Source organism: Xenopus laevis, chromosome 5L (genome assembly GCF_017654675.1).
Source record: "Xenopus laevis strain J_2021 chromosome 5L, Xenopus_laevis_v10.1, whole genome shotgun sequence".
NCBI lineage: Eukaryota > Metazoa > Chordata > Amphibia > Anura > Pipidae > Xenopus > Xenopus laevis.
In genome coordinates, this window is record NC_054379.1 from 46702385 (window position 1) to 46723054 (window position 20670).

The 20670-nt window shown below is 39.4% G+C and overlaps 1 protein-coding gene across 1 annotated transcript in view; it reads left to right on the forward strand.

Moving 5' to 3' along the window:
• The first annotated feature begins 3573 nt into the window (after positions 1 to 3573).
• ttc27.L (tetratricopeptide repeat domain 27 L homeolog) overlaps positions 3574 to 20670 on the forward strand; it is a 216572-nt gene continuing 199475 nt past the window's right edge. Inside the window, exons 1-4 of the mRNA XM_018263013.2 lie at positions 3574 to 3776; positions 4284 to 4463; positions 14637 to 14808; positions 18369 to 18498. Of these exons, the coding sequence (XP_018118502.1) occupies positions 4379 to 4463; positions 14637 to 14808; positions 18369 to 18498 (387 nt within the window). The 5' untranslated portion in view covers positions 3574 to 3776; positions 4284 to 4378. The remainder of the gene's footprint in view (positions 3777 to 4283; positions 4464 to 14636; positions 14809 to 18368; positions 18499 to 20670) is intronic.

Sequence of the window (20670 nt, forward strand, 5' to 3'; positions counted from 1 at the left end):
TTTGAATTATCTTTATAACTTAAGAAGGATGACATGGTCTATACTGATGGGCTGCAGAAATATGAACCTTCAAAGGAGGAATATTGCTGCTGATTAGTAGACAATATATAAGAGTCTCTGGCTAAGTATGGGCCTTTATGTGACTTGAGCAAAAGAGAAAAAAAAAACCAGTAACAACACGGCAATTAAAAGCAGGGCATTCCCTGAGTGTTTATTTGAAGAAAATATGTCATGTTTTGGGGGCACTCCCCTTCGTCAGACATGGCAAATCAGTGAAACATTTATAACAACATTGTGTTAGCATAATTAATTCACTCCATTAATTAACATAATGCACCTAAAAGATATTCACATAATTAATAAGAGTGAGGTCACTATGTTTTACTGCTTCACTGATTTGCTATGTCTGACGAAAGGGACGGCCCCCAAAACATTACACACTTTCTACAGAGATTATCGTATGGGCCTCTAGAATGAAATATTCAGAAAGAGAATACGTTTGATATATTTAGGGTAGTTGCATTTCCTGTGTTTTACGGTGTCAAATTGTTTCCCCATTTATGAAAGCATATATTGGTCCTTATGATTCAGTAATAACTATGTACAGTGTTTAATGGTCAGTGCAACACAGAGGGGAATGATGGATGACAGCTTCACATAAGGACCCTTGAAATACCAGACTGGTTGTTCTATTATCTTGTTCCCCAAAGTAGAAGTACAAGATGTGCCAGCTCACAGCTCTAGTGGGTGAGTGACAGGGAGCTAACAGGTACAGGGGCAGCTCATTGTAATAATTATTTAGCTGCATGTTGCTCACTTTGATAGGCTAATACCACACGGGGTTACATGCATATACTGGATATCGGTGCTGGAACATGTAAGTATGAATTTTGGAATTGAAATTTGCCGGATGTCTACACTCAGGCCCAGGGATTCGATTCGGCCAGGCAGAAGGATTCGGCTGAATCCGAATCCTGCTGAAAAAGGCCGAATCCTGGCTGAATCCTGGATTTGGCGCATCCCTACTTTGCATGCGCCAAAACTCACGAAAATTGCTGAAGCACTGGTCCCATTCCGAAGCGGCTGAAGATGGCGCCCGTGAACTTTGCTGAATAGAATTTGCCTGGAGGGGTGGGGTCTATGTAGGGTAGGTTTTTTTTTTTTTATTAAGGGTTTGTTTTTTCTTTAAGACCACAGTAAATATTTGGTCAATTTCTAAAAGCTGCCTCCTGAATTTGCTCATTTTGTTTGTAGAAAATACACTAGCACCATCCGATGCCACCATGAAAAAAGGGGGCAAAGGAACATAAAAATGCTATATTTTTTGGGGGGATGTCAATTTTATCCAGTCTTTATAATTATCCTCCTAAATCTCACCCTAACTTTAACATAAAACAGAGGGACCCTCTAACCCTATCATAAAAAGTGAGCCTAAAAACTAAAGGGTACTGTTGATATATTTCACCCATTATATTCTCCTAAATTTGACCATAATTTGTCAACATTGCTCCAATTTTCAAATAAAACCAGTCTGGAACTCAAAATAACCAACAGTTATAGGGAAGGGTGTGTAACTAGGGTTACATTATGGCTAATCCCAAATGTTATTAATAGAGAAAAAAGAAATATATAGGAAGGCCGGTATTTTTTTTCCAGAAAAGGTGGCAACCATATGTGGAACACCTGGTGTGGTCTGACTCCTCTATGGAAAAGGGAAAACCCTTGGGGCAAGGCCAGACATCGCGTTTTTAAAAAAGCTCTGCCAGGCGTAAATACGCATAAACTGCACTACCATTGAAACTAATGGAAAACGCACTATGGCAATTCACAAAAGGGCACTTGCAAGCCGAAATCCGCCACAGGACACCTGTATTGGCGTTTTTCAGCAGAAACGCCAGTACGTCAAGTAACTACCAAACTACTCTTTGCGTAAATACACATCGTATTTTAAATATGGCGTCCAAATTTTCAATGAGAAGTGCATGTTGGGAAAAGAAACCTACATGCTGAAAAACGCATGTTGACGGTCACGTGTGGTTTCAGTGGTGTATTTACGCCTGGAGCTTCTTTTTTGAAAACACAACGTAAAAACGCCACGTCTGGCCTTGCCCTTGATTATTCAATAACAATCTTTCGGGGGCCCAGAACTTTCTACTGTGGAACTCACAGAAACTGGCACCCCTCATAGTGAGGACCAGGGTAAATGAAGAGTAAAAGATTACTTTTAGCTGATTTCACCCCCATTGTCTTTTGGCTTTAACCCTTCTGTCCCTAAACTCTAAAAAAAAAATCTGGCCCTTGTTTTCCAACAATCCTTCCCTTTTTGGTCAAATTGAATTGGTAGAGAGAAACTGACGATGGTTAAAGGGATACTGTCATGGGAAAACATGTTTTTTTCAAAACGCATCAGTTAATAGTGCTACTCCAGCAGAATTCTGCACTGAAATCCATTTCTCAAAAGATCAAACAGATTTTTTTATATACAATTTTGAAATCTGACATGGGGCTAGATATAGTGTCAGTTTCCCAGCTGCCCCCAGTCATATGACTTGTGCCTGCACTTTAGGATGGAACTACTTTCTTCTGGCAGGCTGTTATTTATCCTACTTAATCAGTCTCAGTGGGACTTGGATTTTACTATTGAGTGTTGTTTTTAGATCTACCACTGGGAGCTGTTATCTTGTGTTGGGGAGCTATTATCTGGTTACCTTCCCATTGTTCTTTTGTTAGGTCATACCTCCCAACTGTCCCTTTTTCGGAGGGACAGTCCCTCTTTTGACAGCTCAACCCGCAGTCCCTCATTTGTACTGGAAAGTCCCTCTTTTCTCTGCACTGAACAGCCAGAAAAAGAAACAAAGTTTCTCACTTAATTGGCTTTTAGCAGAGAGCCCAGAACAGCTAACAGGTGCAAATAAGATACTTTGTAACAATTTTGAGACACAAAAACACAGTTTAGATAAGGAGAAATATTTTCAAACTTTCATAATCTGCCAAATTTTGTAAAACAAACATGGTAATTAGGGGTGTGGCCACAGAAAGGGGTGTGGTCAACAAATTGCTGCGCTACTTGCGGAAAATTTTTTTCTGTACAGCAGTAAAGAGTGACTGAAGTTTATCAGAGTACAAGTCACATGACTGGGGCAGCTGGGAAATTGACAATATGTCTAGCCCCATGTCAGATTTCAAAATTGAATATAAAAAAAACCTGTTTGCTCTTTTGAAAAATGGATTTCAGTGCAGAATTCTGCTGGAGCAGCACTATTAACTGATTCATTTTGGGGAAAAAACATGTTTTCCCATGGCAGTATCCCTTTAATACTAGGACAACGTGCTTGGGAGCTGAGATTCCAGCAGAAGCTATTGGGCTTTTTCCTGCACGGTTACATCCTCTCCAGCCAGGGAAACACATAGTGGAACCAGTACGAGTTTCAGTGAGCAGAGAAAAATTAATACTGTTTTCCCCTCCTCCGACTGCCGAAAAATAGTAGGAACCGCAAGCCGCTAACATGAGAATTGTGAGGAGACACCAACTACTACGCACCACACCAACCACGTGTTCCTAGCCGCTTTCACTTTTGCGACACTGACGTACTCATTCCCAGCGAGAAGTTCCAGCAAGGCGACTACGTTCAACGTGACGTCACTTTCTCGCGACGCTAGGCTTGTGCCATGTGGGTTAGCTGTCAGGAAGGAGCAGAGAAGCTACCGGCGCTGCGGGACTTTTAAACAGCGATCTCGGATTGCGGCTGTCTTAACAAAATCGGGACTGTTGAGCGGTATGATGAATTAGAACTAATCGCTGACTGGTTATTATGGTTCACTTAAACAGTTGCCACTGTATTTAAAAGAGAAAAGCAGTGATGAATCAATTTCCTTTACTGACCAGACCAATACCAAGTATTAAATAAATGTTTAACTTGTTTTCCCCTACTTTACCTTTCACACCTTTATCTGTCTCAAAATATCAGTACTTCATTGTCCTTAAAGGTGCATCACTGAGCCATCCCCTCCTCATCCATTGTTTTTGTGCTCCCTAGTGAAGCCATCACCAAAACAGTTTCATTTACCTTCATACAAAGGGCAATTAAAGCTGACTTGAAAACTTTAGGGGCTAGTGAATACATCAATGCTTACACGTATGAGTGCAGGTATATGTGTGCTTTATAAAATGTCCATTTAAGTATTATTTATCCTTAGTAAATAGTCCTTATTTTAAGTGGCACTAGTCTATTGATATAAAAATTTATTATTTGAAAATCTAACAATGTTCAATATTTCTTTAGGTTGCTGCTGAAACTCATCTCCCAGGGTTACATCCATTTACTCTGTACTCTTTGATCCTGTTTCACATCTGCTTTTGTACCTGCCGTCTGTCTGGATGTGGGTTGCATTGGAAAAAGATGTCCTTAGGGGCTTCCGTACTTCATCTCATATGCACCAAGATGAAGGATCTGTAGATGCAGGTAAGAAAGCAATGGAGTACAAGATTGGAAAAAATTTTATTTGCATACAATGAAAACATTTTTATATTTTGTATCTATTAGCAGTTTTGATAACCTTTACATAAAAGGAGTACTTCACCTTTAAATTAAATTTTAGTATGATCTAGACAGTGATATCCTCAGACAATTTGCCATTTGTCTTATATTTTTGTTGGTTTTTTGAGTTATTTACCTCTTTGTTCAGCAGTTTACCAGTTATGAAGTTTAGCTTTCTGAATGCTAGGGTTCAGTTTACCCTAGCAACCAGGCAGTGGTTTGAATGACAGACAGAAAGATGAACAAGTTAGGATCTGAGTAGAAAGACAAGTCATTAAAAAGTAGCAATAACATTGTGGTCTCATAGAGCAATAGGGTTTTTATTGCTGGGTCAGTGGCCACCAATAACAATAACAATATAGGGGCTTTAATTGCATTCTGTAGAATAAGAAAGTAAATCAAATTCTGTTAAAAATTTAAAAAAGAAGAGCATTTGAAAAGTTAGTAAGAATAGGACATTCTTCAACATCTCAAACGTTAACTAAAAGGTGAACCCTCCTTTAAAAAGGCATTTCACCTTTAAGTTAACTTGTAGAATGTTATAAAATGTCTAATTATAAGCAACTTTTCAATTGGCCTTCATTTCTTAGGCTACACATTTATTGTTATTTGATACATATTAAGTAACTTCGGTTGAAATAAAGAATTTTACTTACCTACTTGACGTAAATTCCTTTTTTTCTAGTCCCGACATGTCAGTACACATGGGGCATTGCCCCTCCCAGACCTGGCGGTAGAACCTATAACATAGCCAATCAAAATTAATCATGACCTATAAGACCACATGACTTCCTCCTCACCACAGTTATACTTTTGCGATAGCAGTACAGTAACCAAAATAAACAAATTGGGATGGAATTACAGAGACCGGCACTTGAGGATCAAGCATCGCAGATTAAGAATAGCCATATTCTTCTTAAAAAGGTTACCTCAGCAATTAGAGGAGTACCTGCAATATGGCTATCTGACATAAAAACCCCACCTGGGGAAGAACAAAATCCTGCAACTGTTAAAACAAGAGGTTCCCTAGGACATAACCAGAATGATGGCAACGGCCATCTCAGTACTAAAACACCCTAGAAACCACCAGGAAACCAATCAGATCAGATCAGAAACTAAACACACTTTGGATGCATCTTTCACCAGTGCTGGAGAAATACACGATCCTCAGCAATAGCGAGTGGCACTAAAAAGACTTGGCCCACATTAGCCTAGTCCTGCAGCTTAATGGAAGCAGCTCACACCGGAGTCAACTCCACCCCAGAGATTAGCCCAAGATCCACCAACTCCATGCTTATAATAGCTAATGAAGACTTAACTAGATGAACACCAACTCTGGGTTATCCTAAATCAGCATATCATTGTAACCATTGTAGAGCCATGCTGGCACAGCCCAGTAGCTCCACCAACCACCAAATCTAAACTGGGCATACAACAGCACAAGGATAAGCTGCTGGACCTGCCAAATTTGACTTAAGGCCATCTACCAGTAAGATATGCTGTTGCTCCAGCCAACTGCTGCACAAGCAAGCAATTGGACTAAAGCCAATTACAGTTCTAGAAAAACACCCACAAAAGCTGAGTCCACTACATCTCAAGCTGCACAATGCTACAGTTTATGCAAAAACTGAACGAAACATGTGACCATACATAGAAGCTGCTGAATCCAATAGGCTAATGAACCAGCAAAAAGCTGGGGTCACAATCCAAAATCAGGCATGCGAGAAGCTTATAGCGTACAAACACTGATACCAACCAGCAATGATGCACAATCCGCTGGCAATGAGCCAGCCACCATACATGCAAACCAGTGGTGGACCAGCCAGCTATTATGTATTCCAACATAGATGGGCAAGACCATTGTCACACTAGCAGGCCAAGATGCCCATCAGCTGCAGTATATGCAAAACACCAGAGTGGAACTCTAATCCACAAGCAATAGTACATAAGACAGCTATTGTGAATGCCACCCTTGGAGACAAGGTCACCAACTGCACTGGCACCTGACACAAAAGTCAATTTCCACACATGCAACAATGGAGCAAAAACCAGTTGTTGAACTTGCAAAACCTTGGTCCACAAGCCAGCCTTATTGATAATAAGCAGTGGCATACAAGACCAAAAACAATGCATGTAACGCAGAAGCAAAGATTAGCTGTAAGCCGACAACATATGACCAACCGCAGCTGCTGAATACCAATCAGCAACAAAATTAGCTATGGGCTGTGAAACTCATAGCAAACAGCAATTGATGGTAAAACCCATGTTAGATTCAACCAAATGGCCAATCATGCCTACTGCTGGTGTAACCAGAACCATGTCTGCAATGATTGTAGACAAGACAAAAACAAATGGCTGTTGTCCTGCCAAGAATTGCCGCAAGGCAAACAGACATGCCCACCAAGGGCCACAGCAAGAACAGTAGCCACGCCTATCAGCCGCCACCGCCTAGCCTGTGGCCTATGCACCATAGGTCACAGCAAAGGCTGGCAGCCACAAGGACTATATAAAAACTAGCAACCACCTTAGCCAAGGGCCACGGAAAAAGGCCAACAGCCCAAGAACCCCGGTAAAAGGCAAGCAAGCACATAGTTAAGGGCCATGGAAACAGGCCTGCAGCCACAATAACCCTGGTAAAAGGCCAACCAAACAAATGTGCCAAGGGTAAAAGACCACATGAGCCAAAGGCTTATGCAATAGGCCAGCAGAACAAGGGCCCTTATAAAAGGCTAGCAGAACCATGAGCCGAGGGCCATGGTAAAAGGCCAGCAGACCCATGAGTCGAGGGCCATGGTAAAAGGCCAGCAGACCCATGAGCCATGGACCAAAACAAGGGCTCTAACCCAAGCCAAGGCCATAATGAAAGCCAGAGGCCACACAAACCCAGTTCCCTGGCGAGAGGCCACCAAAACCACCAGATGGGAATAGAATATCTAAGAGAAGGCCTTCATCACACAAAAAGACACCATATAAATCAGAACACTGCCTGTTAAGTGTGGAAACAACCTAGGAACAAATGGGGTACAATGCTGCTACAGCAGAACAAACCCCTAGCCAGTCCTGGAAATACCAGGTGTAATAAGATCACACTTACCTACTGTGTCTGCACAGAGAACTCAGGCTCACAAACCTAAGACCTCAGAGGACATCGATACAAGAAGTCAGAGGAACACTTGCACACAACCAGAAAATATGCGCTAGACCAGGGGTCAGCAACCTTTTCTATCAAAAGAGCCATTTTGCCCCCTCTTCCACTAAAGAAAAATAGTCTGGAGCTGCAAAACATAAAACACAGCTTATAAACTTTTAAAAGTTTTAACCTACAGAAGTGCAGTGTCTATGTGTAGGCCTACTTTGAAATAAATTAAACACTGAGTAGCCCAATTAAATGCTAGTGTTCTCATCTGTTTAATGTGATCTTCCCTCTCTTGTCTTGAGTGTGTGACCGCGGTAAGGACCATGATGAATCCTCTTGCTGCGGCTCGGTCTTGCCTGTCACTCCTGGGACGTCTATACAGCCCTCGCACCTGCTCCCTGAGTGCTTACCGCACTTGACTAGAAGAAAAGAACTTTAATTTGAAGCAACGTAGGGGGTTCTTCACAGTCAGGACAGAGAAGTTGTGGAATGCACTGCCGGGTGATGTTGTGATGGCTGATTCAGTTAATGCCTTTAAGAATGGCTTGGATGATTTTTTGGACAGACATAATATCAAAGGCTATTGTGATACTAAGCTCTTAGAATTTAGATTAGAATAGAATTTAATTAAAAGTAGGGAGGGGTGTATGTATGGATGCTGGGTTTTCATTTCTAGGGGTTGAACTTGATGGACTATGTCTTTTTTCAACCCAATTTAACTATGTAACTATGTACCGCTGTCGCACACTCAAGAGGCCGCCAGCAGGTGCGAAGGCTGTATAGACAACGTGACAGTCAAAGCCGCAAGACTGAGCCGCAGCAAGCAGGATAAAGAGCCGCATGAGACTCCAGAGCCGCAGGTAGCCTACCCCTGCGCTAGACAGTAGGAATAATCCAGTCAGAGCCTTGGTGGCAGGCTGCTTCTTAGGAAGCAGACCTTGCGGCTGCAGGTGGGCCCAAAAGGTATAGGGACCCCATGAGGCCCATATAAGAGCAATTTATATATATATATATATATATATATATATATATATATATATATATGTGTGTTAGGGGCCCTAAAATGAATTTGCAGTGGGGCCCAATGACATCAGGTTACCGCACTGAGCAGATTCATTGTAAGGAAGGAAGGGGCTACCATACTGCTTCAGCAGTGCAAGCCTCTAGCCAGCCCTGCAAGCACCCTGTGTAATAACAGCCAAATATAACCTCTGTGTCTGCACAGAGGACAATAGAAACAACAATAGCAAAGATGCCCAGAGGAGTATCTGCACCTTACCTGATAGCAATGACTAGTCCGCAGGATGGAAACTTCAGCTAGAACCCTGATAGCTTTCAGCTGAGGGACATAATTACCATGCAGACTTCCCAGTGTAATGAATGTTTCAAACCCACTGTGGATACTGATAAATCATACTCACCGGATTCAGGTACCACCCTGCTTCAGCAGAGAGATTCACCAACCAGTACCGAAGTACCTTGTGTAACAAGAGCCAATACTGCACCTTACCAGATAGCTCAGGCTTGTCAGCAGGAATATCCAGACAGGTGGAACATTGCTTGTTAAGAAAGAAAGGAGGTTCCATACTGCTTGAGTGGTGCAACCTCTAGCCATTCCTGGAGGTGCCTTAGTAACATGAGCCAATATAACTTCTGTGTCTGCACAGAAGATGCAGGTTCACCCATACAAGGCTTAAATATTAAACGGGGCCGAAAGGCACACCTGCACCTTACCATATAGTGACTAATTAGTTGGATGGAAACTCCAGCCAAAGCCCTGATAGCTCTCAGCTGAGGGACATAATTAGCTAATTAACATGCAGACTTCCCACTGCACTGAGCATTTTAAAACACAGTGGTTAGTGAAGAATCATACTCACCAGCTTCAGGCTGTTGTAACTAGCCCATATGCATACCAATGGCTCTTTTGCAGAAGTTCTGTAAACTTCTGTAAAGCCTCACGTAACTCAAAAGAAAAGGGGAGTCCAAAAAGCTCACAGGTAACAACGTGGGAAGTCCACTCCTGTGTCTGTTCCCAAAAAGCACTGGATTGAATCTTTGCCTCGCTGGGCATATAGCAGGGGGCTATTTTAGCACAGGGCTAGGACCATGGGTATGCCCACACCTTCACTTCTTCCAAATAAGCGATAATTTACAGATTATGCGTTTTGAGGCATCAGGTAAATTCTTCTCCATTACCTGGGAATCATCCCTCTGTGTCCACACAGAGGTAAAAAAAAAAATTCAAAAGAAAAAACAAAAAGCTCACAGGTAACAATGTGGGAATCCCACAACTGTGTCTCTTCCCAAAAAGCACTAGATTGAATCTTGTGCCTCACTGGGCATATAGCAGGGGGCTATTTTAGCACAGGGCTAGGATCATGGATATGCTCACACCTACATTTCTTCCCAATAAGTGATAATTTACAGATTATGCGTCTTGAGGCATCAGTTAAAATCTTCTCCATTACCTGGAAATCATCCCTCTGTGTCCACACAGAGGTAAAAAATAAACAAAAAATATAAAAGAAAAAACAAAAACTGTTTGATTTCTCTCAAAATTCACCAAAAAATAAAAAGAGTGAGGAGGGAGATCCTACCTCCCTGTCCAGTAGGACAAAAAAAACTGTGGTGAGGAGGAAGACATGTGGTCTTATAGGTCATGATAATTTTGATTGGTGTTATAGGTCCTACCTCCAGGTCTGGGAGGGGCAATGCCCCATGTGTACTGCCATGGAATGACGTAGAAGAAAAAAGACACACATCCATCAAGTTCAACCTTTTAACCTGCCTAACTGCTAGTTGATCCAGAGGAAGGCAATAAATCCCATCTGAAGCCTCTCCAATTGGCAATCGGACTAGTCCCTGGATCAACATGAATTATGAGCTACTGTATCTTCCATCACGGTTGAAAGTGTAGTACAATTGTACCATGATTCTCAATAAGGCAGGCGTTAAATGAGAAGGAAATTTACAGAGGCAATTTATTGCCAATAGAGTAGCCACAATAGTGCAAGCTAGAACACTATATTTATTCTGTAGAATGCTTTACCATACCTTAATATACAGCTCTAGAAGCTCTTTCTCTTTGTTTATTATAGCAGCTGCCATATTAGCTTGGTTTGACATCACTTCCTGCCTAAGTCTATCCCTGCTCATCATAGCTCTCGGCTCAGATTACAGCAGGGAAGAAATAAGGGAGAGATGAGCAAAATGAGCTTGTTCAAGCCCGTGCCCTGGAGGTTTAAGCTGAAAAAAGGAAGTCTGATACAGAAGCTCATGTGTACACAATAGAAGGAAAGAAGTGTGGTGTTTCTTTTGATAGAGGACTCAGACTCAGAGTGTTTGCTGGTGTATTAATATAGACATTTCTGATAAAGCTTACTTAGTTTTAACCTTTCCTTCTCCTTTAAGTTTTCAATGTACATGCCTGAAAATGTGAATTGTTGTGAATCTGTCAGGGTAAGGATGTCAAAGTAACATTGTGTGTTGCTGACAAGCAGTGTTGCAGGTTCTCTCCTCTGCACTTCCCCCTGCCCGCTATTTGTGATTTTAATCAATATTCCAATAAAGCTATTCAAGTTTTACAATATTGGTTCCGAATTTACTCCGGCTGAGTCCGTACCCCTTCATTTGGATAGGTTCTCTCCTCTGTTCAGAGATAGGTTTTCCAGTATGACATAATGACCTCCTTCACACCTCTTACAAATCATTTGTCTTCTCAGTCCAAAATATGGACACTGCAGTCCTCAAAGGAGTGTCCATTTTCCAAAGATGTAGATAGACTGCTGAGTCTTGACTATGAAGGTTACCATTCGTCCAGGTCATGGTATATCTCGTAGCATTAAATGTACTACTCATCCTAACAGCTTTCTTCTTCTATTAGATACTGCTGAGTCTTGTTTTGAGGAGTTAGCCCTCCTATGTTGGGCCATTCTCTTCCTGAGTGGTTGTTTAGTTTGCCAATTGTAAAGATCCGAGCGCTCTTCACTTCACTAGTCCATTTTACTTTTCATGTGCTTTGTTTTTGGATCTTTTGAGTGTACCTAAAGTGTAGGGTGTTGTTTGGTTTGAAAAACACAGTAATGCGATGTTAGTTTTTAGCATTCAGGACTAAAGTTGGCCACACATGGTCCGATTTGGGCCCTTTAGATCAATTTGGAACTTTGTCTGTGTATGGAGGACCTCTGACATGCCCACCTGACCGAGATCTGGCCAGAAATCACCCCCGAGATGTCGATCTGGCTGGTTTGATTTCCTTCAGATCAGAGATAACATCAGCTAGTTGATGCAGTTCTTTTCTGGCCTTAGAGCAATGCAGTGCTTATGGTAGCAGGGTTCTTGGTGCATGTCAGTACCCTACTCTCTGGTTATAGAACCAGAACAACTAGAAGTAGGGAGTTGGTCATGTGGAACCCCCAAGGAGCTACAGCACCTTTAAACAATATTAAACAATATATCTTGTTTAGCATAAGGCAGCTGGCCTTGGGAAGAGTGCAGAAGCCCTATGCTATAAAAGCAACTTATAAAAACATATGTTAAGGCATTCATTTTAAGAACAAAATATTGAGCCTTATTGATTCAAAACACTTTGCAAGTATTGATGTCTGTAGACCCTCCTTCCAGATACCACTGGGGTCAACTGAAGGTCCAAGCATTACTTAAGGTCTTCCTTTTTGTTGAGAAATGCATGATTGCACAGTGAAATATTTGAAGCGTATAAAAACACATAGAGACAAGTGCAATGACAGCCATGTCCTGAAGTTACCTCTGTGTATCTAATGAAATCAATGGTCTATTAAGAAAAGATAAATATAACCACCCCATAATCTAGCTATATCAGTGTTCTTATATTTGTATTATATTTTTTTTTAATTATTGGACCATGCAGATTCCTGTATGTTTATTAGTGTTTAACAAATGATTTGACTGTGGAGGTTTATTTGATCAATTTGTAGATGACATACAATAAATTATTGCATTACTGTTCTTGGATAGTGTAGTAAAATAAAAGATTAACTCTATTAAAGGACCAGTAATAAAAATTTTTTTTAAAAAATGTCGTTTGTACATAATGAAAAAAAAAACCACCAAGACACATTTAACTTTAAATTTGCAAAGTCTTTATTAAGAAATAACTTACCGATACTCTGCTTGCGCTCCTCTTCAGAAAAGGCGATAGGGAGATGATCCATTGCTGTATTTCTCCTCCCTGGCTATCTCCTATAGAAGGCAGGGTGGAGAAATTGAACGCTGCACGATGGATCATCTCCCTGTCACCTTTTCTGAAGAGGAGCGCAAGAGGAGTATCGGTAAGTTATTTCTTAAGAAAGACTTTGCAAATTTAAAGTTAAATGTGTCTTGGTGTTTTTTTCCGTTATGTACAAACAAATTTTTCAAGGAGAAATCAACCTGTCCTGAAAAAAGCCCGTACCCCCCCACCCCAGCTATAGTTTATTAATTATTTGTTTTCTTCTGGCTCTTTCCAGCTTTCATAAAGGGGTCACTGACCCCATCTTAAAACAAATGCTCTGTATTTTTATTGCTACTTTTTTTTTTACTTATCTTTCTGTTCAGACCCTCTGCTATTCATATTCCAGTCTCTTATTCAAATCCATGTACAGTTGCTATGGTAATTTGGATCCTAGCAACCAAACTGCTGAAAGAGCTGCTGAATAAAAAACTAAATAACCACAAATAATAAAAAATGAAAACCAACTGTAAATTGTCTCAGAAATATCTTTATATCATACTAAATGTTAAAAACTCCTTTGATGACTATTGTTTCTTACAGTTTAATTGGTTATCTGCAACACAAATCACTATTCAATATAATTTTGAAGCTAATCAGTAATAAAGAGTTTTGATTTTCAGATAAATGTATACAGGGTACTCTGCTGCAATCTCTGACATAGCAAAATTAGTGGCTTAAACCATATGTTTCAACATAATTATGGGCAGCGATTCTTTGGCACTTAAAAGACCAGTGGCTAAAGGTCCATTTGGGTGGCACTGTTTTGGCAAGGGCAACAATATATATTAGGCCACTACTGTGATGTACTAGATTTATTTATTTTCTGGTATTTATATAGCATTGACAGATTTTGTTTTATACATCCAGATCAGTCCATGCCCCAGTGGAGCTTGCAATCTAAGGTCCCTATCACATTCCCATATACTATGGTCAGTTTTATCAGGCATAGACAAAATAGGAAAGTTGTAGAGCTATTCTGGTTGATATAAGTCAGTGGTAATGCTGCCCAGAGTCCTCTGTTTAAAGAAACACCACATTTCTTTCCTTCTATTGTGTACACATGGGCTTCTGTGTCAGACTTACTGTTTTCAGATTAATCCTCCATGGCTTGGGCTTGACAAAGGGGCGGAGCCCCGAAACGTTGCACCACCGCAGTAAAAACCTTTGCAAGGGCTTGCCCTGTAGATACAAGTCTCGTGTGCTAGTGTGGTTTTTCGATTCAGTTACTAGGAGGTCACCGTATCCTCCATTCACTGTGCACCGAGCAAAGCTATATACCTGCACAACGGTTGTGCGAGTGTCTACTCCAATTGGGCTTGATCATGCTCAGTTTGCTCCTCTCCCCCTCCCTCCTCCCCTTCCTGCTGTAATCTGAGCTCAGATTGAGTAGGGAGAGACTCAGGCAGGAAGTGATGTCACAGCAAGCTAATATGGCAGCTGCTACCCTAAACAAACAGAGACAGCGTATGGTATGGAAAAGCATTCTAAAGAATAAAAATTGAGTTCTAGCATGAACTGTTGTGGCTAATCTATTGGCAATAAACTGCCTTGGTAGCTTTCCTTCTATTTTAAAAACCATTTCTGAGTCAAATGAAAAATAGTGACAGAGAGTATGTTGGATTCTGGACAACTAAGTCTCTTTAAAATGTGTTGCATTTCTTCCTGAAAAAAATAAAATAAACATCTATCCTCTTTTTTATGTTGACAGAAATTGAATCCCTTTTGCAGTTGCTGTTTGAGGGCAACTTTGAAAGCATTCTCCTTTCTCCTCTCATAATGGAAATGTTCTCTGCACCAGCCCCAGAGGAGAATATAGATCTGTATTTGGTACGACAGATTTCTGCATTCTTAGATGGACCTGCTGACGTTCAAAATAACAGGTATTTTTATTTGTAAAATCAATATGACATTAGTTTCTCATTAATCTCCAATTGGTTTAACATTCTTCCACACAAACACATCTTTGTTGTTATTCGTACATAATATAATTAATAATGTTGCATGTAAAATATATAGAAAATTGTGTAACTACTGTTATCAACAATCAGAAATTGAAATGCCAGGGCCTATATTTGAATCGCAGTTCCGACCTGCTCATCCATCTATTAAAGAAGGGTTTGCGCATAGGTGGTTGACCGATATGATGTTAACGTCCCGGTATCCTGTGGATATCAAAAACACTTTTGGCTTCCTCAAACTTGTAAACTGTTAGCAATAGTTAAAAGCTTTAATTAGTGATATTCTCCTTTCTCTTTCTGCTTTTTTGGATTTTACATTTGTAGGAAATATTATTTAATTTGACCCCATATATATAACTTTGTTGTGATGCTATTGTAGAGCAGACCACTGTTTAACTTGCTTACAAGTCTTATATAAATGACGCTGATCATTTTGCAGGTAGGTTAAAAGTAGATTTAAAATTATGTAGCTGTTGCAAGCAATTTTATATTGGGAGAATTAACAACACTGTTCTATCCAAAGTAACAGAGAAGCAAGATGGTTTTAAACACATGGGGAAAGTTATTGTTGAGAAATTAAAATAATCCATTTATAGACTACACAAAATAACATTCAATGAGAGCTGACTTCTCAAAAAATAAGTCTTTGTTAGAGATTGTAATGCAAAATAGCAAGATAACAAATATGCCTAAATGAGAGAATAGTTTAGCATAGCAAAGAAACCAACCATTGTGCATAGATTATATGTAATACCGTATATAGCAATGTAATTGCTGAATCATATTGAAGATATATTTTTACATCCCTATTGCATATCAATAAGTGAATGGATAGAACAGTATGTTGAGAACTCAAGAGAATGAATCATCATAATTACAAAATAGCAATATTTGGAAAGGTTAGGTTAGGGAGCATGGAAAAATGTATAACATGAATCATAATGAACACTCTTACAAATGTAGGCCATTTTAAAATATGTCATAGCACAATTGTTTTTTATGTCTGCCTTTCATTATCAGTGTATGTTTTCACCATTAAAATAGTCTATAGAGAGAGCAATTAACTTGTGGTTTGCAAAATATTCATATTAAAACATATGATCTGCAGATTTTAATATATTAAGTGTATTCAATTTAGTTGATATTTTTAAAAATAATGCTTAAAAACATATTCTTACATGCATTTTTTTTTCATCATGCATACCCTGGGATTTTACTGGATATAGTGATCTCTAGCAATGAAGAATGTAAAGCACGTATGCAGTTATTATTATGGGATTATAATGGGTAAAAGTCACAATAACATTATTGAATTGCATATTTCTTGAGAATAACAGGCATACACTGTGGCATTTTATGTCCCTCTTTTGTTGGGATGACTAAACACCAGAAGATTTTTAGCTATAGTGTTTGCTGAGAATCGCTGCACGGAAAATAAAAGATTGAGCGTTGTTTTTTGTTTTTGTTTTTTTTTTACATCGATTTGCAGCACCCGTTATGGCATGAGATGTTCTGGCATTTTGTCATCTCAACAAAAGGGGGGGCCACATGTGCTAACTTTCCCAGACTTTAGCACCTTTTAGATTGGGACACAATTTTTTCTGTTAGAAAAGTTGTTGTTATTTAAAATGTTTTTGATATCCGTGTTCAAAATGTATTTTCTCAAGAAAAGAAATGTAAAACCTTTCTTTGTGTGCCAGAGTTTAAATGTAAATACATGTATAGGAATGAAGAAGAGCATTTCAAAAGTGCACAAGTCAAAGGGGACGGACAATTCTTTTAGAACATATTGAACTGCAGCAAATGGTCAAGAAGGCAAAAACAGAAAATGAAAAACTGATTGGTTCACATGCTAAGACTTATTCCCCCCACAAATTTAAGTATGTCAGTAGTAAAAATATTTTGTATTGTGTTCATTTTAGTGTGGTCAAGAAATAACTGGACGGGGGACTAGATTAATCCATTGAACTTGTATCTCGGCCACACTTGACTCTTTGGTGTGGCTACAAGGGGTTTATGCTCAGACACCTTACAGACAGGTTAGACTAACTTCAAACACCCCAAAACACACCAACAACCAACCAAAATTAATTTGCCACCACCATCTATCATTCACAGGAGATAGAAACCTAATGTGACTATTCCCCTGCTCTCTATAACTGGTAATAACTCACAATACACCATTGAATCAAACACTCTCTCCTACAGTAGTTAGTAATGGTTAGATCCTACTAGTTCAACATGCACTCCTGCAGCCAAAGGTTAAATTACATTCAAACACACTCTTCTAGCCGTACTTGTTATTTTGCATATAAATAGGTAATTTTCCCTTTCCACACATACAATGAGTTAATACAGACAAAAGCTTTCATATGGGGCGATGAGTTCTTTTGCACACAAGGACAAAACTTATTAAATTTTATATTTAATATTACAGAAGAAAAGGGTGCATTTATTAAAAAAAAAAAAAAAAAGGTGTTTTCAAGAAAACATACATAAAATACAGAAATATAAACAGTAGGTAAAATAAAAGGGGATAAAACACAGACATACATACCAAGCTACAATTTCTATGTGTCCTCCTGAGACAAGAGTTGGAAACCTGGTCACTCAAAGGTGAGTGCTCAAGTATGAGCTGCCAGGGTTACTCCCCTCTCACCTTTGCATAGCCCTCTTGTGAAAGTGTCTAATTAAGGGTCTCTTAGTGGACCGAAAACCAAATGTTTCCAGTGTTAACCCTTTACAATGCCAGCTCAATACTGTTCTGGCATGACATTACACATAAAAGATCAATTTCAAACTATATCTGAAATAAAAAGTTATATCTACCATACCAAAAAAAAATGAACCATAGCAAAAGGACAGAGGAACCTCAGTGCTCCATGGTCCTACCTGGACGGTTCTTCAGAGAAGGTTCAATATTCACACATGTATCGGTTGGCTTACTCCTAGGTACTTGTTATAATTCAAATTTGTCTCTAAAAAAATTTTCAAAATGGGTATTCCATTTTTGTTTACCCAAGTAAAACTGAGTTTAGAGATTATCAGAGTATCAATTAAACTACTGCCAAATATTGATTGTAGATATATCATGGATTGTAACAATCACATTAGACCTCTTGTCTGCTTACACTGATTGTAACAGCTAAATTCAGGTTTGATACCCAATAGAAGATGGATTTTATAAATTATACAGATAAACGATCATAGAAATGAGCTTCTGTGTGGGACCCTTTAGTGGTCAATCAGTTCTTTGATGGTATATGCTGCCCCAGGACAATGAATTAAACACTAGTTACTAAATGCCACACAAGGTGTCAGTATCACTTTAAAGTAGCAAGGGATGCAAAAGAGTTCTTACCGTCCAGAACAGTAATACAGTGCAACTTAAACACAGTGACTTAATTGTAAATTAATAGAACGCAATGTTGATTGTGGTGCTTAAATTGCAATTAAGCTTATCCATAATGTTTTTCTTTTAGACAACTAGTGGTGTTCCTGCTTGGAGTTAGCTGTCTTCATCTTTTTGTTCAGAGCAACTGGACAGGCCCTCCCGTCCTCTCAGTACCACAGGACTTTTTACCATCTTCTCTCTTTGAACATTTTTCAGAGGTATGTTATCAGCTCCTGTTTGCTCTCTCAATTACAATTTAATTGGGGATTCAGTCCTTTAGTTTTGACTTTTTTCTTATAGCAAATTGCTCAGTTACAAACCCTTGCCATTACATGGGAAATGAGGTTGGAATTCTTGCATCTGCACTATAAAAAAAAAAGTGTGTCCTAAAGTTTACATACACCTTTGCTAAATATGTTCAGATTCATTTTTTACAACTTCACTTTTATCATGATGCTATACATTGTCTGTTTGAAGTCACATTTCTATATGAGGTCAGCTTATTTACCGTAAATATGATTTTTGATGGGTTGAACATTTACCTACACTTTGCTGGCATTTAGTGACTTTTTTGGCCTTTTAATTGGTTTCAACCAGCTAGGACTTTGTCCTGGTGATTATCTGCAAACTCAAGTCAGACTTTTTTATGTCAGGATAGGAGTAGGACTCTGCACAACAGACTTTCAAGCCATTGAGATGTAGGGATGTTGATACCTATGCCTCCTTCTTTTCACTGGTTCCTTTATTGTTGTCCTGGAGTTCAGTTGAACTTTTTGAAGCCAGTGGTCCCAAGATTTTAATATCTGTATATAATTGTTTATACAGATGCTGGTGGGACCTTCAGCATTTTTTAAGTTGTTCATAAGGAGGAACCAGACTTGTTTCTGAAGAATTGGCTGAGTTTTCCAGTGGTATGAAGGGCAAATAGGAAGTGGCTCTAAGGTAGAACCTTAAAGGAGAATTAAAACCTAAAAATGAATTAGGTTAAAATTGCCATATTTTATATACTGAACTTATTGCACCATTATAAAGTTTCAGCTTGTCAGTAGCAGCAATGATGCAGGACTTCATACCTGTCACAGGGGGTCACCATCTTGGAAAGTGTCTGCGACACTCACATGCTCAGTGCATTCTGAGCAGCTGTTGAGAAGCTGAGATTAGGGATTGTCACAAATTATCAAGCAGAAAATTAGGTTGGCCTGTAATATAAAATGATGCTACATGGCTGATTATTAAATTCTCATTAAATTCTAGTTGCGATGGTTTCTGTGCTGACCTAGTAATTACCTGTATTAATTACTAATCAGCCATATATTGGGACATTCATATTCTATGTGTACTGTATATTTTGAGTCGGTTCCTAAGCTCAGTAAGTGACAGCAGTACAAAGCATGCGCAGTGAATCAGTAGAAAAGAAGATGGGGAGCTACTGGGGCATCTTTGGAGACACAGATCTTTACTGCTAAAGGTCTGTGGTTACCTTGGCTGGTGCAAAAACACAAAATATAATGTACAACATTTATAGCCTACTTCGTTAGTTAAGCTTTAATTCTCCTTTAAAGCAGACTGGGTCTGTTCGGGGGAAATATATGGAGGCACAGAACTTCACTCCTGAGGGACTATGGTCACCTTGAGCTGGTACAGAACCTCAAAACATAATGTGCATAATTTCTCCACTAATTTAAGCTTTAGTTCTCCATTAAACACAGCGATTCACTCTGATGATGTGCAGGGCAGCCTCAAACCCACTGGACTCAAGAAAGCTAGGCTCATTGTTGGCGGGGTAGAGTTTCTGGAGGCCGTTCCCTTCTGCTGTCAATAAAGGGTCAAGTTTGCTATTTAGATTTCCTTCTCAACCTCGGACTGGGTTTAACAGTGTAGAATTTAATACCAATATTGTAGGACCTAGTGCATATTAATTAATATTGATTGTGGCCCAGAGTGTAGTACACTGTGCCACAGTACTGTGGGCAAAAGGAAACAGTGTACTATATTTATACCTGCCTTTAACCACCACAAGAGTTTCTTTGCACAGTAACCCCACAGTAAAAGCCCTCCCCCCCATGCTTTAAGTGAAACTATAGTACAGGTATAGAATCCATTATCCAGAAAGCTCAGATTTATGGCAATGCTATCTCCCATATACTCCATTGTAATCAAATAAACGATTCCCTTTTGTGCTGTATTAATAAAACAGTCCCTTGTACTTGATCCCAACTAAGATATTAATCCTTTCTAGATGCAAAACAGTCTTTTTGGTGTGGTGATCCAAATTACAGAATGATCCCTTATCTGGCAAACCCCAGGTCACGAGCATTTTGGATAACCGGTACCATAGCTGTATATAAAATGTTTTTAAGGTGTTGGGTCTTTGACTTAATGAAAAGTAT